This window comes from Heterocephalus glaber, unplaced genomic scaffold (assembly GCF_053883595.1).
Source record: "Heterocephalus glaber isolate CG9 unplaced genomic scaffold, H.glaber_assembly_v1.0 deba00001687, whole genome shotgun sequence".
Taxonomy (NCBI): Eukaryota; Metazoa; Chordata; class Mammalia; order Rodentia; family Bathyergidae; genus Heterocephalus; species Heterocephalus glaber.
The window spans coordinates 27887912-27912001 of record NW_028258412.1 but is presented as its reverse complement, the minus strand read 5'-3'; the positions used below and the strand labels follow the sequence as shown (position 1 = coordinate 27912001).

Below are 24090 nucleotides of genomic sequence, written 5' to 3'. Positions count from 1 at the left end.
TTTCCTCCCCAGCTACCATAGGCCAGTTTATTTTCTCAAATAATACCACTTGTGCTGGCTGTGGTGCTGCACGCCTGTAACCCCAGCACTCGGGAGGCTCAGGCAGGAAGATCCCCTCAAGTTCCAGGCCAGACTGGTCTACGTACTGAGTTCAAGGCCAGCCTGGACTATGTAATGAGACCCTGTCTCAAAATAACAATAATAGTAATAATAATACCATTTGCCATTGGAATGTTATGAACTAGATGTGCATTGTACTATAACATTATGAACTAGGTCTTGAAAAAAGGATATTGGGGGGCTTGGGATATAGCTCAGTGGCGCTTACCCTTCCTCGTAAGCACGAGGTCCTGAGTTTGATCCTCGGCATCAATAAAAAACAAAACAAAAAAAACAGGGTGTTGGGAAGCTTGTAGCATTTCTGCCAAACTTGTTCATTTGGAACTCCAGCTTCCTGCTGAAGTGGGTCGGAACTCTCCCTGTGTGGCTCCACTCCTTTCCTTTGTCACACCCACTCACCGCGATGCCCCTCCTGTCTGAAGAGCCCTTGGTTTGCATCTCTTTGGGGCCTGCTTGGCAGGTAATGTGCATTGTGCTTGCTGGCATGAGGATTTGCGTGGGGCAGCCCTGGTTTTCAGGGCTGAATCTCAAGATGTGCCACTTGTCCTGGCTCCACTTGCACAGCGATGAGCCCAGGTGCATTTAAGACACATGGCTTATGTGTACAGTATTTCTGGTGAGTCATGTATCATTTCTAAGCTATAACATCTTGCCAGGTATGGTGACTTATGCCTGTAATCCCAGGACTCTAGGAGGCTGAGGAGGATTGCAAATTTGAGCTCAGTTGCGGTGACTTAGTGAGACCCTATCTCAAAATAAAAAAGGGCTGGGTTGTAGCTCAGTATGAAGGCCGCCGTTTCAATCCCCAGTACCACAACAAAACAAAACTGTGACAGCTCGGATTGACACTACACATTAGTTTGAATCAGTGACACTTTCTCAACATCTCTCATTCTGATGCAGATGAATTGGAATCTGTCTTGTTTGACCTTTCACAGGGTCTGGAGATGCAGGCATCTCCCCAAAAGGATGTGGTCCATTTGTAGCAAGTGACGAACTCTCCAGCCTCACTTCAGCTCTCCCAGACAGAGATGGTGCACCCTATTCTTTGTTAGGGCCCCAGCACCAGGAGGATTTGGAGCCCATGAAGAAGAAGGTGAAAGAAGGTCAGAATCTTGCAGTTGCATGCACCCTTTGCCCTCTCATGAGCTCCTCGGAATCCCTCAGGCTGCTGACTGCTGGTGCTCTGTGCTGCGGTAGCTGTTGGTCTCAGTGGGCTGCACTTTACAGAAGCACGGAGACCGCACCACAGCACTGTCTCAGACTGATACCTGCAGCACCTTCTGTTTTCTGAATGAAAATTTGGGCATTTTCTTTCTGGTTTGCATAATCCAGATAGAACTATGTTCCCTATGAGGCTATGCTCTGAATTGCAGAATTGATACTAGAGCCCTCTGTCGTGGGATGTGACAGTAATTTCTAAAAACATGTTATGTTTAAGCCAGATGTGGTGGTTTACACCTGTAACCCCAGCACTCAGGAGGCTGAAGCAGAAAGATTGCCTCAAGTTCAAGGCCAGCCTGAACTTCATAGAGAAAACCAGTTTCAAAAATAAATAATATGTTTAAGTGATAGTTTGAACATTCACATTAAAGATGATTTAGAGAAGAAAAATGTAGAGAAGCCAAAGTTTAAAAGATTATTAAAAGTATTTGGGAATGTGGTGCTGCAATGACAGCAGGCCCAGGCACCATAGCCCATGAGCAGTACAAGGGGCAGGATTGAGGTAGGAGGTCCTCGGGGAGGAAGCTGGACCCTCTGAACACTGGTGGGAAACAGAGCAGATCTGCCTGAGGGTGTGGAGAGAATCAGCAACAGTTACATAGGAAAATATAAGCAGGTATAAAATAAAGCAACTCTACCTCTAGCAAAAATGAAAATTTGTATAAGGCACAAAACTTAATTTTAGTAATTTACTTGGCTCAGCAGTGAATACTGGACATGAACATAATGATGTCGTACAATGTAATTAACCAATAGTTGTGTTTAATAATATTGTGAAGGGGGCCTCGGATCAGAACACTTCACTACATTAATAGGTGACAAGAGGTGATGTCTAACATTGATAACTGGGGATGAGGGGATAGCTTGGTGGTAGATGTCTTTTTTGCCTACCATGTGCAAGGAAGGCTCTGGGATTGATCCTTAGCATAGGAAAAAATAAAATAAACTGCTAAGTCAGATGTATCAATATCACACACATATGGAGGTAAATACCAGAAGAGATAGGGAAAAGACACCAAAGTAATTTGCTCAGAAGAGGAAAATCTAGGTGAGGAAAGACTGGGTAGAGAATGGCTGCATTTGTTTTCCATGAGGTGTGATCTAAAAATATATTAAGTGTTTAAATTTTTTTTTTTTTTGGTATCGGGGATCGAACTCGGGTCCTTGTGCTTGCAAGGCAGGTGGCGGAACCACTGAGCTAAATCCCCAGCCTTCGTTTAAATTTTTTAAAATGTATTATCGTAAAAGACATGTTGCCATTTATCACCTCAAAATACTCCCCTTCGCTTCAAACACACTTAACCATTTTTCTTCCCACTTTCTAAAGCAGCTCTGGTAGACCTCTTTCCTGAGTGTCTTTTTTTTTGCTGGGGGTGGGGGGGGGGTACCTGAGATCAAACTCAGGACCTTCCGCTTCCAAGGCAGGCAGCGGCACCACTGAGCTAAATCCCCGGCCCCCCTGAGTATCCTTATTTGCACTGTTGTGGCTGCCTCAATGTCTGAATTGATTCCAAATACCTTTCCACAATCATTTATTTGACTTTGGAGAACAGCCACAAGTTGTATGGAGCTAGATCTAATGACTAAGGAGGATGAGAACACATCACCATGTTTTTATGAGGCTGCTTTTCTGTAGGATAGCACTCAGAAGCAGCATTCACCATATTTTTTATCATGTTGTGTAAAGACAGGAACTGATTCAGAAAGTTGCACAAGAGAGCCAGGCATAGTGGTACATGCCTGTAATCCCAGCACTTGAGAGGCTGAGGCAGTAGAGTTGCCAAGAGTTCGAGGCCAGCCTGGGCTACAAAGGGCGACTGACTCAAAAAAAAAAAAAAGGGCCGGGGATTTAGCTTAGTGCTTCCGCCGCCTGCCTCACAAGCGCAAGGTCCTGAGTTCAGTCCCTGGTAACGACAACAAAAAAATGAGTTGGGCTGGAGCCCAGTAGCAGAGTACTTACCTCATATGCAAGGCCCTGGATTTAATTCCCAGCACTCCCCACAACAAACAAAAATAAATACATTTGATCTTTGATGACAAACACTTGTGTAAATAGCAAATAAAAACACATTCTAACACCTGCCTTTCAAGCGTAAGGTCCTGAGTTCAATCCCTGGTACCAAAAGAAAAAAACACACACCAGGAATCCAGGTATGATGGCACACACCTATAATTCCACCCCTCTGGGAAGCTGAGGCAGGAAGATCATAAATTCAAGCTCGGCTTGGATAATTTAGCAACTTACCAAGACCTTGTCTGAAAATAAAAAGGGCTGGGAATATAGCTTATATGAAGCCCTGGGTTCAATCCCCAATATCCCATAAAAACAGGAGAAAAAAACATTTTAAAGCTTCTGGTGCCAGGTGTGGTGGCACACACCTATAATCCCAGCACTTGGGTGGCTGAAATAGGAGGATCCCTGCAAGTTCAAGGCCAGCCTGGGCTACATAGCAAAACTCAAAAAATTAAAAAAAAAAAAAAAAAGGGTTCTGGTGTTACGTTAGAATCTTCGCTTTCTGACATATTTCTGTGTGTATAGAAGTTATGTTTGTTGTCTGTTTAAAATGTCATTTACATAATTTTTTTAGCAACTGGCCTTTATGATCCTTCTATTCAGGCATGTTGGTGCACTCTTTGTCATCTCAGCACTTGGGAGGCTGAAGCAGGAGAATCTCAAGTTTGAGGCCATCCCAGGGTACATAGCAAGTTTAAACAAAAATCCTTCTGCTTTATCCTCCCAACCATGCCAAGTAGCTGGGACTGTATGTGTTTGGCACTGTGCCTGGTTTGGTATATCACTATTCTAAAACAGAACTTAGACATACCAGAATATAAGATTTATTTGGGGGTTTCTCTTTTTTTTTGGTTCCAGGGATCGAACTCAGGACCTTACACTTGCCATGCACAGCGTCACTGAGCTACATCCCCAGCCCTTGGGGCTTTCTTAAAATATAGCCTGTATAAATGCAGACCCATGGTGAGGACTGTATGTCTTCTGCTGCTGGCAGACAGTGCACAGGTTGAGGTGCTTGTTAAACAGAAAGGCTACACATTGATGTCCTCCCTGGCTGCGGCAGTCAGAACTCATCCCTTTCTCTTGCAGATGGGGAGCTGGATCCAAACCTGCCATCGGTGGTCACAGACCAGTGTAGAAGTGCCCAGGCCACCCATGAGGACACAAGAGCTGTCACCATGAAGCCAGACAAGATGGAAGAGACTCTCACATGCATCATCTGCCAGGACCTGCTTCATGACTGTGTGAGGTACACTGCCTCCCACTCCAGACCACCTCCCAGGGAGGCCTGAGTCTGTGTAACCCTTGAGCCGTGGGAGGAGAGGAGGGGTGAGTGAAGCCAGCCTTTGGTCCTCACTGCCCCAGGACTATGGAGCTTGCCGTTTTCATTTTACTCACATGGCCAAGGAGAAACTCTGGGGCCTGGAGACCAAGGCTGCAGAACCCTCAAGAATCTTGGCAGCCTTGGTTTTGACTGACATGAGTCATGGGTAACCCACAAACCTGGCCACAGCCTTGCAGACAGATTGAGCAAACTATACCACACCTTAAATATTCCCTGGTTAACAAAACAATATTTGTCATAGAATGAATGTCCCAGATGTAGCTTCAGAAGACCCTTCTTGCCTTTTTTGGAGGGGGATGGGGTACTGGGGATCGAACTTGGGTCCTTGCGCTTGCACAGCAGGCGGCAAAACTACTGAGCTAAATCCCCGGCCCTAGGCTCTAGCTTTTTATGAACCAAGACTGAGCTGAGGTGTTTTAGGTTGAATGGTGCAGAGACCCATATTTTGCCATGGCTCGGCTCCAGCTTGTCCTTATGGTGGAGGGCCTGCTGAAGATCTGTTCCCAGGTCCCAGGCATGTCCTAGGAGGCCGTGCCTGGAGAGTTGTCCTTCTTGTTCCTTCAGTTTGCAGCCTTGCATGCACACGTTCTGTGCAGCCTGCTACTCTGGTTGGATGGAGCGCTCATCCCTGTGCCCCACATGCCGGTGTCCAGTGGAGAGAATCTGTAAAAACCACATCCTCAACAACCTTGTGGAAGCATACCTCATCCAGCACCCAGGCAAGTGGGTTGGCCACCGAATCCTTTCCTTCTTCAGGGGCTGGGGTGTGAGTGAAGCTCTCAGCAGCCTAGCTTGTATCTCCCTGGTCATTTTCCACTCCCAACGAATGCTGTGTGTCCTTGGAATCTAGACAAGAGTCGCAGTGAAGATGATGTGCGAAGTATGGATGCCAGGAATAAAATCACTCAAGACATGCTGCAGCCCAAAGTTAGGAGGTCTTTCTCTGATGAGGAAGGGAGTTCAGATGACCTGCTGGTGCTGTCAGATGTTGACAGCGAATCCTCAGACATAAGGTAAATTCTGTGCTGGGTCAGTGTGGGATATGGGAGCTAGAAGTGTGGTCTGTATCGTTATTAAAGTTAGCTGTGGGTGGGCAGCTGGGGGCTTAGCCATGTTCCTTAATGGTTTCTGCTTGTTTTCTGGCAATGGAGCATGGCCAAGACCTGATGTTCTCTGGAGTAGCCACAGTGGGTATTGAACCCTCCTCCAACCACCAGTTACTCAAACTCCACATTGTGGGCCTTGATTAACTGCTGTGTCAGAGGGTCATGATTGTGTTATTTTTTTCCCATGCAAGTACATTTATTTCTTGTGGTTTAGTGACCATAAAGTACTCCACACCATAAATGGCAGTGTTAACATTTACAGAGCAGCATCTCAGAAAAGGCACAGTCCCCTGGCTAAGAGGACACACCACTGCAAGACATTGTTTTATCTGCTGACAAGCTGATGTTTTTTAAATCTGAAGTCCAGGATTTGCATTTTGGGCCAAGGGCATGATATTTAGAAAGATACTTAAAAAAACTCAAACTTTTAATATTTTTATTATTTTTTATGGAATTTAGTGGTGATGATCAAGAAAAGCAAGAAAGCCAAGAATCACTTTAGTGACAATGTTTTTTCTTCTTTAATTAAAAAAAAATTTTCTTTGCAGTGCTGGTGATGGAACCTGGGGCCTTGCACATGCTAGGCAAGCCTCTGCCACTGAGCCACACCCCCAGCCTCAGTGTTAACAGTTTATTATATCCATCAATCATTCATACAGGTATCCATATTGTGCATTTCTTTTTTTTTTTGAGACAGGGTTTCACTATGTAGCCCAGTCTGGCCTTGAACTTGCAGTGATCCTCCTGGCTCAGCCTCCCTAGTGCCGGGATTACAGGCATGTGCCGCCATGCCCAGCTCATTTGCATGTTTTTTAATAAAATAAAATGTAATATACTAGTAAGTATTTCTTTGTTTTTGGTACTGGGGATCAAACTCAGGACCTTGGACTTTCCAGCCAGGCGCAGTGCCACTGAGCTAAATCCCTGCCCCTTGGTATTAAGTATTATTAAAGAGATGGATTGTATTGCACTCAGAATGTGGAGATTTTCCAACATTTTGTGTTTCAAAACAGTGCTGTGGCACATGTCCTTATGTTTAAATTTATGCACATGACCGGCAGTTTGAGTAAGAGAAATATATAGACATAAAATAGTTGAGTTAAAAGAGTGACTGGGAATTACACCTTGCTGGACTTTGGTATGTGAGTTATCCAGTTGCCCATCAGAAGGCTCACACTGACACCGTTACTAGGAACACACAGCAGTTCTCTTTGGCAGTTCAGTGGGAGGAAAAGAAGGCTTTTTTTCATTTATCTTTCTCCTTAGAAATGGAATTGTTTGTTCCTTTCACTGTGATCTCATTTTATTTGGTCAGATCTTACCTTTTCTCCCATTTTTTCTGGCCATTGGTTTGAGCTTAGAAAGGCAGATTCTGATAGATGAGAGTCATGTGTACTTTTCCTGTGGATTCTCTTTTTTTTTTTTTTTTTTTTTTGGTTCTGGGGATTGAACTCGGGTCCTTGGGCTTGCAAGGCAGGCACCGGAACCACTAAGCTAAATCCCCAGCTCTTGTGGATTCTGTTTTTACAGACTTTTTCCTAGTAGTTTCTGAAGTAGATGTGAAGTGCAGTGGTGACAAATGACTTAGGGCAGTGAGGGACCATGCAGATGAGCACTATGGGCTCTTGCTGGCCCTGGCAATTGTGTGTTGTGCTCTGGTTTTGATAAGGGGAGGACATGCATGTACTGGGTAAAGCAGCAGTGCCTTGATGTGGGTTTTATCTCAGCCTCAGAGCTGGGAGCCCATTCCTGGTGAGCAGGGAGTGAGGCTCCAGGAGTTGGGTGGAACGAGAAATAGATCAGCCAGCATGTGGTGGCTGTGGTCCTCAACCTCAAGCTGCTGTTGCAGTGCCCTCACCAACAGAGGGACTGAGCCAAGAGGAAGGACCTCTTCCTCTCCATATGCCGGGTGTCGGTGTGACTGAGGCAGGCTAGAACTGAGCCCCAGCAAGGGGAAACTGCTATAAAGCAGCCTGTGATGCTGCTGCCCAAGCTGGGATTGGTGACTGGCCTGCTTCCATGTGGCCCCAGCTCTCCCCATGCTCTTCCTGCAGCCAGCCATACATTGTGTGCAGACAGTGTCCGGAGTACAGAAGACAAGTGATGCAGCCCCTTTCCTGCCCAGCATCAGACAGCGTACTGGGGGCCCCACAGACCCTTGGGCGGGATGCACCATCAACCTCCACCAGCTTCACCTCAGGTAAGAGGCACCACAGGCTTATTCTTTGTGTTGCATCTTTGCCGGGGCTCAGATTGTTCTGGTTTCCTGCACTGTGCATTGCCTTTCCACCCCAACCCACACTTCCTTTGCCTCCATGGCCCCACTACCTCTTGCTACAATCAGTGTTGGTAAGAAATCAGATAACTTTTGCTATTCTAGGTTTCTTCTGCTTCCAAATGAATTTTTGGATTGTTTTCTCTAGTTCTGTGAAGTATATTGTTGGAATTTCAATCAGCATTGCATTAAATCTATGTAGTAGTTTTGGAAGTATGGCCATTTTCACTATATTGGTTCTTCCTACCCAGGAACAAGGGATATCTTTCCATTTTCTTATATCCTCTTCGATCTCCATTTTCAGGGTGCTGTAGTTTTCAGTGTAGAGGTCTTTTGCTTCCTTTGTTAGGCTGATTCCTAGATATTTCATTTTTTTGGATGCTATTGTAAAAGGAATTATTTCCTGAATTTCTCTCTCAGTGGGTCTGCTTTTTACATATAAGGAGGCTATTGTTTTTTGAGTGTTGACCTTATATCCAGCTACTCTACTGAATCTGTCAATTAGGTCTAGAAGACTTTTGACTACAGGTCCCATTTGACCCAGCTATTCCCCTACTGGGAATCTTCCCCAGAGAATTAAAAGAATCGTACCACAGCGATATATGTGCACCTATGTTTACAGTGGCATAGTTTGTAATAGCTAAAGCTTGGAAACAGCCCAAGTGCCCATCGATTGGAAACTGGATAAAGAAGATCTGTTTTTTTTATAAAATGGAGTACTACTCAGCCATAAAGAATGAGAAACTAGAGACATTTATAGCTAAATGGATGCACGTTGAGGCCATGCTCTTAAGTGAAATAAATAGGACACGTGTAAATACCGAATAGTTTCTCTACTCTGAGAAATTGAAAGTGTAAATAAGGATGAAAATGATTAAAATGAATAACTGATAATGTGAAATAGGAAAAGGTCCAAAGGGGTAGGGGTGATGGGAGGGGAAGGGGAAAGGAAAAATTATGAGAAAAGAAAAAAAAATAGAAACAAAGTCTGTGTAAATAGGGAAGGGTGGAGGGGGTGAAGGGCGCACAGGGAATGGGAGAAAAAATAAGAACCAAGATATATCATGTTCTGGTACAAACACCCAATGATAAATGTAAAGGTATTTTATACCTAATATGTACCAATAAATATATATATATATATAAATTTTTAAAAAAGAAATCAGATAAATAATCATTAATGGGTCTTCCCTGCTGGCCATGTCTGAGAACTAACTGTTCTGATTCGAACACATAGACTCACCCCAGTCTACTGCTATGGAGCAGTTGATGTCCCCCAGTGGAGTCTGCCAAAACCAAACTGCTGATTGCATATCTGTCCCTCATATAAGAGACTGGCTGTGCCCAGCAGTGGCTGCCAAGATGCCAGAATCTGTCACAGTCTCCATGTAATTATGTGTTTTCTGGCCAGTGGGTCTCCAGATGCTACCAAGAAAAACAAGGGAGGGCCTGAGTGTGGCTCAGCTGTAGAGCCTATGCTGTGCAAAGCCTTGGGTTTTATCCCCAGCACCAAAAAGAAAGAGAAGAGAGCTGTTCAGGGGTATGTGGCATTGTAGCTCTTGTCTTGTCCTTTCTGCCATTCTGTGTTCCTTGCATAATGGAAAGATGACCCAATGGGCTCTGGCCTCTTGGCCATGGTTGGTCAGGAAGCCACCCCAGGATTGGCCTCCAGGATACCTTCTTGACCACCCACTGGGACACTGCTGCAGTTTTCCAGGTGGTCTCTGGAATCTGTGGGTGGGAGACAAGCAAGGCAGTGCTTGGCCATAGGCATTGGAGCTCAGCCACGGCCTGGGTTTGACTTTGCCATTCAGAGCTCCTTATTCTGCATAATGGGGACTCATCAGTGTCTCCTTTTGGAGCATCAGATTACTAATTGGGAATGCAGATCATGCCTAGAGAGAGCCTGAGTCCCCATAGGTGCTCAGGGACCCTCAGCAGGGTACTGTGGTGGTCACCATGGTCACCTCCCTGTGTCTTGTGTGTGGATGGTGGATGTCAAGGAAACTTGCTCTGTGGATGTTCCATGTGCCAGATCAGCCTTGCCTACCATGCCTGTCCTTTGTTTATTGGAAGGATATAGTTGTTCTTTTGCCTCAGCAGAGATTAAATATACAATTTGTTTTATTGTTTTATAATATGTATTCTATGGGCCTGTCCTTCCTTTGTAGGAAAGAGTAGAAAATCTTTGACTAATCTTAGAAATCTTGTCACAAGCACTGAACCAAAGGATAATTTTTGGTTCTTTTTATTTTTTGCAGTCCTAAGGGACTAAGCCTACATGTGCTAGGCAAGAAGCACTTAGCACTGAGCTATATCTCTATCCCCCAGTGTTTGGTTACTTTCCATCTTGTGAACTCTCTGTTTAAATGGCAGAATATACTTTGCCTGTTTAGGAACCAGTCTGGATCCTCTCTAGGCCTTGTCTGTACCAACTGCCTCCCTGCATGTAAATCTCTTATCTGCTGCCTTTCCACCTGGCATTGCACCGCTCCGGCCTGAATATGGGTATCTTCAACAGCCCAGGACTACGAGTGCCCTGTGCAAGGAAGCCACGCCATCTGCACCTGCTGCTTCCAGCCCATGCCTGACCGGAGAGCTGAGCGCGAGCAGGATCCCCACGTCCCACCCCAGCAGTGTAAGTGTGCTGTCTGATGATGCTGTGTCCTCCAGGGCTTGGTGTCAGGTGGCTTTCAGCTTTGTGAGTGCCATGCAGCAGAGACACTCTGCTTTCTTCAATTTGAGTAATCAGTTGGTCCCACAGGGTAAGTTGAGCTCTTGGTCTTTTCCACCAGTGATAATGCCGCCCCAAATGGAACCATTCTCTGTGGGTGTTGGTGGCTCTCTGGGATCTGAATCCATATCCATCTACACATCAGTCCTCAACTGTGTACAGTGTGTCCCTCATAAATCTAGGAGAGGAGACAGGATGTCTTTAATCTACAGTTCTTACCATTGAAACAGAGCTCTGTCCACAGGTGCAGTTTGTCTGCAGCCCTTCTGCCACCTGTACTGGGGCTGTACCCGGACTGGCTGCTCCGGCTGCCTCGCCCCATTCTGTGGTAATTGTGCCTTTTCTTCTCCGAGTTGCTTTGACCTTTATATGTTCTTTTGTGAACTTCGGGGCAGGGCAGGTGATGATGCTGTCTGTGACCTGCTGTGAGAAATGAGAAGGTCACTCTGAGTCACCCTGTAACTACAAGCCTTTTCCTGTTGGACTGCAGAGGTTTGCCATTGGAGCATCAAGTTCATGTTAGCTCAGTCAAGCAAATATAGAACAGTTAGGGGAAAAATGCTAGGTTCCAGTGTAGAAAAATTTACTTAAGCGCTTAAAAACACTGCTGCAAGTACAGTCTTGCTGTGGGATTCAGATTTTTGACACCAGACCAGGTACTGATGATACCTGGATATCTTATTATTTTAATGAGTGTGAGAGATGAAATCATTTTTACTAGTTCTCTATTTTAAATTGTGTTTTATTGTGGAAGTTTTTATTCTCTCCACAATCTATATAATGGAAAAAAGTTTGGTTATCCTGTCTGGTAAACAATATTTTGATATGATACAATATCATCATTATAAAACAGATAACATTGCTTCCTTCCTCTGGCAGAGCTCAACCTGGGGGACAAGTGTCTGGATGGAGTGCTGAACAACAACAACTACGAGTCAGACATCCTGAAGGTATCACTCCAGAGTCACCTGGGTGAGGTGGAAACTAGGAGGCCTCAAAGGACTTCAGCTGCTGCGATAGGACTCTGTACTTTCCTTTGTGCATAGTGCAGCTGGTCCTCTGCTTTCCACAGTACAGTGATGGGGAGCCTTTTAGAGCTCTTAATGATACAAACAGCCCGCTGCGGCACATGTGCCATAGGTTCACCACCGCTGCATTAGTGTATCTCTGTTTTTCTGCATATTCCAAAAATAAGTATTTCCATCATGTCATGAATCCATAGGAATTAGTTCCTGCAGCTCATAGAGAGTGTTTCTTAGAAGAGCTGATCTTCCTTTTTCTTTTCTGACCATTTTCCTTCACATATTTAAGGAAGCTCAATTAAGGGTTCAGCCCTTAGAATCTTAATTTGCTCAATGTGCTCCTCAGCCTCTGGCTGAGAACCTTGCTTCCCTCCTGTTCATGTCCAGTGCTCCTGAAAGCCCACAGCAGCGGGGGCCCTTGGGTGCCTTGGACGCAGCAACAAGCATGCCCTGCTCAGAAGCACCACACCTGCTTTTGTTCCACCAGGCAGTTTTGTAGGTTTGCACAGAAGGACCTCATAGCCACATGTTCCTAAGGGCTGGGAGCGCAGATGCCAGGTCCTCAGCCTTTCTTGTCTTGGAACTGTGAGGCTCCAAATAAGGCCTGGCTTCTCCGTTGCTCCTGTGCTGTGAATGCTTTTGGAGGAGTTTTGAGAGATGGCACAGGGTCAAAGGTCAGCTCACCTTGTTGAGACACAGAAGAAGCTCGGGAGCCAGGGGGGACCCTGACCCCAGAGCTCAGCTGTGGCCCAGTGAAGATGCTGCCTGTGGCTGGCTGTGCTCTGCTTTTAGCCACCCTCAGGGACCTTTCCTGAAGTTTTTCCCCCTTTTGTCATTTTAGTGTTTCTCCCTCTTGTCTGGCATTTTCTTAGTGCCTTTTTTTCCCCCATCACAGAATTACCTGGTAACCAGGAGTCTGACATGGAAAAACATGTTGTCAGAAAGTCTCATGGCTCTGCAGCGGGGAGTGTTTTTACTGTCTGGTAAGGTGCCTTCGCTTGCCTTGCTCTTGCTCTTGCTAGAGTGGACATGTAGGGAAGAGGGAAAGGGGACATTACTAGAACCTCTGCAGTGAGTCCTGGTCTCCTGCTAGCCACGGCAGCACAAGGTGAATTACAGGAAAGGTAGAAAAATGAGACTGAGAAGAAGCTGAGCTTTGGGTCTGATCAGTGCTCCTCTGGGCGCCAAAGACGGAAGCCCCCAGCTTACTGTACCTCGGGGGAAACAAATGCAACAAATGACTTGCAGAGAGTTCAGTACATCCTGTGTAAATAAGATGTAGCAATCCAAGAACAAGGAGGAACTGAGTAGATGTTTGTTCCTCCCAGGATGTTTTCAGCTCCCAGGGTGTTTTTTGTCCTGGAGAATCACAGACAGCATCACGGGATCATTGAGGTCTCAGCTGGGACCGGAGGCCAAAATGCAATTATGTCTCGGAATTCCATAGCTGGGCTGTAGGCAGGAGTACTAGGCTAACCAAATGATTTTTCCCTAAAATTATGTAGCATTGCTCGTGACATGGACATGAGTTTCTAAGGCAGCCTTTGTCTCCTGCAACCCCAGCAGGCCATATCTGGGCAGTGTTACCTGTCTGCTTTCCTGCATTTATGACCTTGACCTCCACCCACCCCAGCAGAGAAAGAAAGGTCTTGATACTTTGGGTTTAACCTGTGTGATATATTCTAGCCCCTTCCCTCCCTACAGGGAGAGTGGAGGTGCAGCATTTGGAGGTTCCACTCTCCTCCACACTGAGGCCCGGGCTGGTTATCCCCAGACCCTCGTCTGTTGCTGGGTGTGCTCATCACACAGTGGAGCCGGCTCCCTGTCATAGGGCAGCACAGGTGCCTTGGCTGTGGTCTTTGTCACTCAGCCCGGCTATAGAAATATTAACAAGCAGTTCTTTCCTAAGATAAATAGTATGATAAAAAGACTCAAGAGCTCTGCTTAGGCCGGGCACGGTGGCTCACACCTGTGGTTCCAGCACTCAGGAGGCTGAGGCAGGAAGATCACCACAGGTTCAAGACCATCCTATGCTCCATTGTGAGTTCAAGACCAGCCTGCAATCAGACTGCCCCCCCCCCCACCAAAAAAAAAAAGAGTTCTGCTTAAAACGCCGTGAGCTGTTTTTGTCTTGTGGACATACTCCAGTGAGCATCTCACCTGTGGCTGCCACCTCTGTCATGTGCTTTAAACTTTCACTTTTTAATGGTTTCGTATTTGTGTAAGAATGATAATAGCTCACAAAGAATATGAGTGATCTAGGAAGTACAAAGGTTAAAGTAAAAGCCATTGGAGACCCCACCACTCAAAACACAGGCAAGTGGGCTGGGGGAAGCCAGTGGTGGACCACTTGCCTGGCATGTGTGAAGCCTTGGGTTGGATCCCCAGCACTTAAAAGCAGAGAGACGCTCAGGAATGGTGTCTTTGTAACCCTCTCTCCAGCCCTTCCCAGCACCTGTGCCTGTTTGTGGATAACTTCACCGATCCCACTGTACTATATGTGTTCTTTGTACCTAATTTCCACTCAGCAATGTGTCATGTGCCTGTTTCTCCCAAGAAAGGTCTATACACCTTGATTTCTGGGCCTTTTTTTTTTTTGAGCACCAAGTTTCAAACCCAGGGCCTTGTGTGTGCTAAGGAGGTGGGTTATCACTGAGCTACATCTTTATTATGTAGTATTCTAATATCATAGTTTGCTTCTAATTCATTAATAAAGGACATATAAATTATTTCCATTTTTCCACTATTTTAAATGATACCACAATTGTTGAGTATATGATATTATACACTTAAGAAATTGTCACCTTAAGCCAGCTATGGTGGTATAAACCTATGATTCCAGTACTCTGGGAGGCTGAGCAGAAGGATCGAAGTTGGAGCACTGCCTCACCCTGACAATTTAGCCAGACCCTGTCTCAAAAAATTAAAGGGCTGGCCCGGTGGTGCCACTGCCTGCCTCGCAAGCACAAAGTCCTGAGTTCCATCCCCAGTACCAATACATACATACATACATACATACATACATACATACATACATACATAAAAGGGCTGAGGATGTAGCTCAGTGTAAAGCCCTTGGTCAATCCCCAGTACCAATGCATACATACATACATACATACATACATGGCCAACCAACTAACCTTTTACCTACTCACCTGCCTACCTATCTGGAAGATACAAGGTATATATGAAGCGTAAGTGAACTTCCTGTGTAGAGTTGGGTTCTATCCCTAAAGCATCTCATTATGTAGATTTTCCAAAATAAAAAAGTCTGAAACACCTCTGATCCCAAGCATTTCAGATAAGGAATATTCAAGCTATATTAATGAGCAGTTGAGAAAATAATATCCGTTCCAATTTTCTCTTTAGTACTTTTGAGAATTTTTGTTTGTTTGTTTGTTTTTTGGTACCAGGGATCGAACTCGGGTCCTTGTGCTTGCAAGGCAGGCAGTGGAACCACTGAGCTAAATCACCGGCCCTGTTTTGTTTTTTGAGACAGGGTCCTACTACGTAGATGAGACAAGCCTTGAACTCACTATGTTGCCCAGGCTGGCCTCAAACTGGCACCAATTCTCCTGCCTCAGCCTCCTAAGTGGTGTGATTATAACCCATACAGCACCACGTTCAGCTCTTTCTGGATTGTTTTAATATTTAAATTTTCCTATGTGTGTGGAATTGTTCTGTATGAAAGTGAACTGCTTTCAAGATGGTTTGGCTGTTGTTTTCCAAATGTCACGTTCACTGTTTCTATCTCACATACAGATTGATGTGTTAGTTTCTGTTGGTTTGAGCGCAGTGCCTTCAGCTGTCTAGAACGTGACACTGTGCAGTCACTGGCCAGGCCCACATGAGATGTGTTCTCTGCAGATTACAGGGTGACTGGGGACACAGTGCTGTGCTACTGCTGTGGCCTGCGCAGCTTCCGCGAGCTGAGCTATCAGTACCGGCGGAACATTCCCGCTTCTGAATTGCCGGGTGAGCAGACCCACCAGCTGCACTTTCATCTGCTTGGCTCTCTCTGTCCCCTTCTTTTTGGTTCTTGTGGTTTTTCCCATGCTGGGGCCGGAACCTAGGGCTTCCTTAGGCAAGCACTCTACTCTGAGCTACATCTCCAGCCCTCTGCCTGTCGTCTAGCAGATGGTCATTATCAGCCTTTGCGCTGTGTCCTGAGCAGCGGTCTGCACCAGCCAGGGAGAAGACAGGCGCACAGGCTGCAGGAGGCCGCTTTGCCTCGAGGACTGGCTGTGACACTGCCAGTCATGGCAGGTGGGGTTCCAAAGCAGAGGTCTGTGAAGACATCAGTAGACTGAAGGAATACTTTCATCTCCTCAATTTGGTTTTCAGTTAGCATATTTTGTCCTTTCTTGAAATCTTGGCAGTCTAAGGAAACTAGTCCCAAAGAGGGACAGGCCGCTTTTGCATTCACGGTTCTTTGCTCATGTCTCTCACTTAGTTCGGCTAGTTGGGCGGGTGTGTGTGACATCTCTAATGTAGATCTGTACTCTCTTCTCTTCTAGCGGCTGTGACATCCCGTCCTGACTGCTACTGGGGCCGTAACTGCCGCACGCAGGTGAAGGCCCACCATGCGATGTGAGTGGCAGGAGTTACCTGTCTGCTGAAAAGCACAGACTTGTGGCTGGAGATGGAGTGCAGTGGCAGAGTGCGTGCTTAGTATGCGCAAGGCCCTGGGATCCATGTGAAGGACCACCAAAAATTTGTATATATCCACACACACGTAAACACATAGATATACATATATAGACACATGTATATAGTCTATATATGCTTAGTCGTTATGTACCTGTAAAGTCAAAATAGCTGCTCCTCTTTTGTTACTTCATTTCCTAAAATGTTTCTATGCACATGCTCGCCTCTTGTCTTCCACCTCTTGTCTTCATGGCTAAAATCATTTTACCCCTAGTCAGACAGTTCCTGGAGCTCACCCAGCTGTTGGGCCTTAGCACTTCCTGGGTCAATGGCTGTGGCCCATCCCAGACCACAGGCCCACTGGCACAACTGTGGGACAGCTGGATTTTTCTCCCATTATTATGAGTGGGCATTTGCAGTTACTGTAACTTGATCACTCCACCTGTGGCCTCTAAAGTGTGGTCTTTAAATTTAAAGAATATTCATAGCAACACCTGCATTGCCCTGTTAGACCAGACCTGAGGAGTAATCTCTCTTCCCTCATTTTTAAAACAATTGAGATGACCACTATCTGTTCCATGGCCTATATATAGTCCCCAAGCAGGCATTTTTTGTTCAAATTAAAGTAATTGAGCCAGTGTGCTGAGTACAAGAGACATGGGGACTCAGGTAAGGTGACATCTTCCAAGGAATAGTTTTGTGGGATAAAAACCTTGCAACAAACCAGGTGTGGTGTGGAAACCTGTAATCCCAGCAATTGGGAGGCTGAAGTACAAGGATCATTGTGAGTTTGAGGCCAGCTGGGGCTACACAGTGAGACCCAGTCTCAGAAAACAAAAAATTTGCACTGTCTTTGAGGATAACCAGCATGTGAAAGAGACAGTGTTATTTTCAGAAAAGAGATTTCACTAGTAACCAACTTTTTAAATAAAAGTAGAATGTGGATATAAAGGTACAACCCATCTTCCTCTGTCAAGGGCCTTGTCCCTGCCCATGCTTAGTGAGGGTGTCACCTACCAGGTGACATGTAGGTCCTCAGACAAACCCTAAGGAGGTACAACTCTTGTTCTCTTTTCTAAGAAAATTACCTAGGTGTTTTTACTTCTATTTTAAATTTTAAAATGGGAAAAACAAGGCTACCTTTGGGACTTCATTTCTTTGATGTTATTAAAAATACACTAAGCTGCTGTGAGTCCATGCACACAGGTGCACACACACAATTTTTACGTGGCTCTTCCAGGAAGCAGTTTTAAATCTCATGTATTTAAATACTTCTGTGATGCTCTCTTGTGTAATTTGCCTGTTTTCTCCCCACAGGAAATTTAATCATATCTGTGAGCAGACAAGGTTCAAGAACTGAACATCAGGGCGACAACACATAGCACCGCGCCTCGGAGGGGGCACTGGTGTGTTGGAAACTGAGTGCAGACGCTCTTAAGGGCGCTCACTGTCCCCAGCATTGCTGGCTGGGCTCTGGGCAGGGGCTGTGGGGGACATTTCCTGCTGTGGAGCTTTACCCTGAGTGAGATGCCCAGGCCGCCTGCAGGCTGAGGTGGCAGCGCCAACCTCCTGCTGAGCATGGGTGGCGGAGCCCACATGCAGGCCTCCAGCCAGACTCACAGTTGTACCCACTCTCCACAAGTGGTGACAGTGCAGGTTTGCTCTTTGTGTCCTTTTTCCATAATTGTGGCTAAAATGAAGATCTCTTGAGGAAAAATTTCATGGGAGAAAGGGAAAAGTGTGTCAGAAGTGCTCTGCTAGGGAAAAGGAGCATAAGTTTACAGCATACAGGATGTGCAGAATACTCCGCTGTCAGTACAACCACAGCCTTTTATATATATTTTATTTTAATAGGTTTGGTGCTTATCTTCTAATAAGATTTAAAGATCACAATCTGTAGCACAAATGATATAATTTATAATTTACAAATTGACTAAATTGGGGGATAGTATATTTGAAAGGTTTCTGTTTGTTAAGAAAGTGATCCAGGGTCCCAGACTGCTAACCTGGACAAAGGTGTCAAGTTAGCGGCTCCTTGTTGTGCGTGAGTTGGGTCACTGCCGTCCCCACATGGCTGGACACAGGCTGTCATGGAGCGGGGTGAGGCTGGCCCTGGGCCCCATCCAGGCCTGCAGAGTGGAGTGGGTGTAGGGCCTTCACTGCCTGACACCTCCCCTCCTACATTGGGTTTGCCATGCCATCTGGAATAATACTTGAAATTTTGTTGTTTTTTTTTTAAAAAGTTTTATTTTTTGTTGAAATCACCTGTTATGTTTGTTTGCAAGCTAGTAACTTTTTTGCTTCTTCTCAGGAATACAGGTTTCCATTGTTGTCTTGCTCTTGATACTCATTGAGAGGCAGCAGTCTATCCGTGGGAGGACAGCCCCTCTTTGGGTTCTAATAAATGAGCTGTTTTGTTTCTCTGCTGTCTGCATTGGGTCCATGTGTGGGGCTGACGTGCCCTCCTCCTCCTCTGTGCCACTGCTCCTCCTCCTGCCTGACCATGGAGGCTGCCAGCTCTGTAGCCCGGAGTGTGGGTGCCAGTGACAGTGGCACAGGGCCCTTCGCTCCACCAACCCTGGGAAGCCACAGCTCATTTGTTTAGGTCGGGTATCCATCCTCAGCCAGAAAGGCAGGGCTGCCATGTGTCTGTGCCTTTGAGAGACATCTGGGCACTCACTCCCTCTCCTTGTCCTCTTCAGGGCCAGATCCATAGAGGACATAGCACCTTGTTGTGCCTGTGGTGGTAGAGGAACTGCACCTTCCCTTGGGCCTTGCTGGCTCTGTCCAAGAGACCCTTAAGGTGAGGCTATCACTCCCCAGGAGTGATCCACGCTGCAGGTGGGCAGGACTCATGAAGGGTTTTTAGGATATTCAGGACCTCAAGAACCTCTCACCCCACCCACAAAACCCAGCGCAGCCTCCCAGCAGTCCTGGCCCATGTGTTTCCATGTAGCTCTTGAGCCCAGCCCTTGGAGACTCAGAGCTCAGCCTGTGGCTGCTCACAGACTCTTCCTTGTGCTCCCTGGTGTGGTAAAAGCACCTCATCCTCCAGGTGCCCTGTCCATGCCAGTCATCCCCGCTCACCTCCCATCCTGCCCACTGGGAAGGTGGTTCAGGGTCTAGGGCAGTCAGGTCAACCCCAAGGAGGACTCATAGGGCCCAGGAAAATTGACTTAAACCAAGAATGAGGGAATTAGGCCAGCCCTCCCACCAAGGCCGTATGAAGGGCTGGTGGAAATAGGTTTAAATCCCCTTGGTTTCTGAGTGCTAACAGGTTGGTGTGACTAGGCCCAGACCTGAGAGGGCTGCAGTGGGCTTCTGGCAGCTGGGGGAACCCTGGTAACAGTCCAGCCCTTGCTGGCCTGGCCACCCAGGAGAGTGACGACCAAGGCTGGCCTTCATGTGGCCTGCAGCCAGGCTTTGTGAAGAGGCCCAGAACTTGTGCCACTAGGCCACAGGTTCACCAGGAGCATGGCAGTGGGAACCTAAATTCTCTGGGGCAAGGAAGCAGAAGGAGGGACTTACTGGATTTGGAAAGCCCAGAGTAGGTCGAATGTCACGTGTGACTCACATAGGCCCTGGGACTGTCCTTCCTCTGCCTTCTTCAGTGCAGGTCTGGTTTTAGCATGCATGGTAGTTATTCTCAGCACATACCTGCAGTTCCAGCACTTGTGAGGCTGAGGCAAGAAGCTCTCAACTTCAACCTCAAGCTAAGCACCTTAGGCCCTGTCTCAAAAAAGGGCTAGGGGTGTAGCTCTATACAAAGGCCCTGGGTTCAATACCCAGCACCAAAAGGGAAAAAAAAGTCCTCTCACTTTCCTGCTGTATTGAAAAGCCAGGTCTCACCTCCCTGAGAACAGAGGCCCATGTGGAGGCTGGGCACTGGTCCCGCAGACCCTGTAGCTGGAGACCACTGCGGACATGGCCCAGATGAGCTCTGTAAGGGCTGCCTTCTGAGAGGCGGTACCATTAAACATGGCCCTTTAAAAACATCATAGAAATTGGGCCGGGGATTTAGCTCAGTGGTTCCGCCGCCTGGCTCCAAGTGCAAGGTCCTGAGTTTGATCCTCGGTACCAAAAAAAAAAGTCACAGAAATTTAAAATTAAATATGTTAAAAACAAAAGTAATTCCTGTAATCCCAGCTACTTGAGAGGCTGAGCAGGAGAATGACAAGTTTGAGGCCAACCTGTTGCAACTTACTAAGACCCTGACTCAAAATAAAAAGGGCTGGGGGTGTAGCTCAGTGGTTGAGCACTTGCCTAGCGTGCTCCAGCCCTGGGTTCAATCCCCAGTACCTCAAAAGAGAAAGAAAGAAGCAGATAAATACTGGGACTAGCCACTTCCTAGTTACTGATCAGTTTACTGCCTCTGTGTCAGCTGAGCCGCCTCAGGGCTGTCAACCAGGTGCCTATGTAGGGGTGTTTTGTTTTCCTAACACCCCAGACTTCACTGGCAAAAGACAACTGTTTCCAGGGTGGAACACATGCCCACACCCACATGTACCACAACTTCCCAGCCTCTGCCATCTCAGGAAATAGCAAGCCTTCAGCAAGGCTGGAGTCAGAACCCGGTAGGGGCCCTGACCTCTCCTTCCCTCAGGGGCCCCTGTGGCGACGCGAACCAGCCCCACCTCTGTGGTCGCTGAAGCTGCTTCCCCTTGCCCCCTGTGTGTGGCGCAGCACCCAGGGATGTTCCCTCTCCACCTGCTGGCTTCACTCCTACTACTGCTCCAAATATTCCCTCCCCAGCTACCCCTCATACACGCTCAGCTCCAATCTACTTCTGCAGAGGAATTTGAGTGCTTGGCTCTCCTGAAACACCATTCTCAGTTACCTGTGTGATTTGTTTTCAAATTTTGCTTAGAGGTTGGCTCTAGTTGTCTCCCAACCACCCTCAAAATCCCATCTCTAAAATCACAGCGTCCCTCCCTACGCATCTCTGCCACCTCTGCCTCAGCTCATCAATTCCGGTCATGTATTTGCTGACTGGTTCCCCACTAGGAAGGAAGTTCCTTGAGAGTAGATTTTTAAAAATTTTATTGGTACATTTCAGGTATACAATATAATATTCATCATTGGAAATTTGTACCTTTACATAATTTGTCTTGGTTCTTATTTTTTTGAGAGCAGAGATTTAAAAAAATTTTTCAGTATGTTTGCATTACATAATGATTACATTCACCATGGGGAGTTGGTACACATCTTAATTCTTTTTACACCCCTTCCCATCTCTTCTTCCTCTATTTGCAAAAGGTCTACGATATCTCCCTGTTTTATCTATCTTTTATTTTGAAGAGCTAGGATTCCTTTTTGTACAGCATCTGGCAACCAGTAGGCCACAGAAAGTACAATCCCAAATGAGTGGGAGCACTTTAAAACCCTGCCCTTTGCCAGTCATCACTCTGTGATGGTCTCATCAACACTCACCCCTACTGCTGGAATTTAACAGGATATCTGGATTATGTCCACTTTGGGACTATTATGAATAATGCTGCTAGGAACAATTATGTGTATCATTGTCAGCATTGGGTGCTGCCACTATTTTTTTTTCCTATCCTGGGGATTGAACCCAGGGCCTCTCCCATGCTAGGCAAGTGCTCACCCTGAGCTACATCCCAGCCCCCAAGGTAGTTTTAATTTGCTTTTCTATCATAGCTAGTGACCTTGAAGCTCTTCTTACAAACTTATTTGCCATGCATTCTGGCTGTTTTTTGACTGTTGAGTTTTGACAGCTTATATGTTCTAGGTTATATTTGTTTATTAAATATATTCTTTGAAAATATTTTCTCACAGTCCATGGCTTGTCTTTTCTTAATGTGTGGTCTTGCTCAGAACCAAGAGTGTTTTGTTTGTTTGTTTGTTTGTCTGAGACAGTGGCTTGCTATGTAGTCCAGGCTGGTTTTGAACTCACTATGGAGTCCAGGCTGGCCTCGAACTCATGACAATCCTCCTGCCTCAGCCTCCCAAGTGCTGGGATGACAGGTGCGTGCCACCACACTTGGACAAGAGAGTTTAATTTTGATGGCATCCGGTTTATTCTTTTTTCCATGGGTTATGCTCTCCAAGTCATGTCCAAGAACTCTTCTCAAGCTCCAGGTCTTACATTTTTTTTGCTTCCTTAAAGTTTTGTCATACAGTTTGCACTTTAGTCTTGGATCATTTTGTATGTGTTCACTACATAATTTTTTTTATATGTATTGGGGATTGAACTCAAGACCTTGCACTTGCAGGCCAGGGATTTAGCTCAGTGGTTTCGCTGCCTGCTGCGTAAGCGCAAGGACATGAGTTCGATCCCCGGTACCAAAAAAACAACAAAAAAGACCTTGCCCTTGCGAGGCAGGCAGGAGCACCACTGAACTAAATCCCCAGCCCTTCATTACATAATAATTTAAGTAGAAAACTCCAAGGAATTAAAAAAGAAATCCAAAGTGAACAAAACAAACTTAGAATGAATAAGTGAACTCAGTAGGGTCTCCAGGGAACAAGATCAGCTTACTGGGTCGGTCCCATGTCTGGTTGAATAGCGAACATGTGGAAACTATGAAGTCAAAAGCACAAGCCATTTACAGTTACTCCAAAGAAAGTGAAATGCTTAGATGTGAAGTTGTTCCAAACAAGTACTGAATCTATACCTGAAAAATACAGCATGTTGGAAGGAATCAAAGGGGACCTAAACATGGGGGCTGGGCGGCCACTCCCCCCATGGGTCCACCAGAGGTCCAGTGCGGTCCCAGGAAGGATTCAGAGATGGGGACAATGCACCTGGGCTTGGGGTGTGGCATAGCCAACCCTACAGCGCACCTGCTGCATGCTCTGCAGCCTCCTCCTGTATCATCCAGGAGGTTATTTGGGGTTGAGACAGCCAGGCTGGCCTTGAACTTGCCATGTTGCTCACTCTGGTTTCAAACTTCAGATTCTCCCACCTCAGCCTACCAAATGCTGAAATTTCAGGGCTATGCCAACAAGCTGGGCTTTTTTGTTTTGTTTTGGTACTGGGGATGGAACCCAGGGGCACTCTATCACTGAGCTACATACTCAGCTCATTATTATCATCATCATTTTAAGATAGGGTCACAGTTGCTCAAGCTCCACATGAGTTTGTGATTCTCCTGCCAGTTTCGGATTTTTGTTTCGTTTTGTTTTTTGAGACAGGGTCTCGCTATGTAGATCAGGCTGGCCTTGAACTCACTATGTAGCCCAAACTGGCCTCAAACTCGAGGCAATCCTCCTTACTCAGCCTCCCGACTGCTGGGATTACAGGTGCGTGTCACCACGCTCGGCTCAGTTTGGGACTTTTTGAGACGGGTGTCGCTGTGTCGCCCAGCTTGGATCTGAACTCCGGGGCTCAAGCGATCCTCCTACTTTAGTACGGCACCGCCCTTGGTTCCAGGCTGACGCCGGGCGGACGCAGAGTCAGCGTTCAGAGTCCGCATAAGAAGCAAGCCAGAACCTCAAAGTGCGCGGGGCGGGGTTAAGGGGGGCGGTGTTGACGCGCGCGAGCCGCGCCCGCCACGAGGGGAGGATGGGTTGGGCCACGCCCACAACCTGTCAGCTGGGTCGGGCGTGGCCTGGGCCAGAAGCCTTGGCCACGCCACTTCCG

The 24090-nt window shown here is 46.5% G+C and overlaps 1 protein-coding gene across 15 annotated transcripts in view; it reads left to right on the top strand.

Moving 5' to 3' along the window:
• Positions 1-18908, top strand: part of Znf605 (zinc finger protein 605) — a 66955-nt gene extending 48047 nt beyond the window's left edge. For 9 of the 15 annotated variants that reach the window (XM_087198450.1, XM_087198444.1, XM_021257751.2 and 6 more), the window contains 12 exons: positions 1059-1226; positions 4448-4607; positions 5268-5422; positions 5554-5716; positions 7864-8009; positions 10606-10722; positions 11063-11146; positions 11698-11768; positions 12736-12823; positions 15708-15815; positions 16358-16430; positions 17805-18908. In XM_087198450.1, the coding sequence (XP_087054576.1) occupies positions 1059-1226; positions 4448-4607; positions 5268-5422; positions 5554-5716; positions 7864-8009; positions 10606-10722; positions 11063-11146; positions 11698-11768; positions 12736-12823; positions 15708-15815; positions 16358-16430; positions 17805-17847 (1376 nt within the window). In that variant the 3' untranslated portion in view covers positions 17848-18908. Of the gene's footprint in view, positions 1-1058; positions 1227-4447; positions 4608-5267; positions 5423-5553; positions 5717-7863; positions 8010-10605; positions 10723-11062; positions 11147-11697; positions 11769-12735; positions 12824-15707; positions 15816-16357; positions 16501-17804 lie in introns of all 15 variants that reach the window. The other 6 variants (XM_087198448.1, XM_087198446.1, XM_087198451.1 and 3 more) reach the window with 3 other exon arrangements.
• The last annotated feature ends 5182 nt before the right edge of the window (positions 18909-24090 follow it).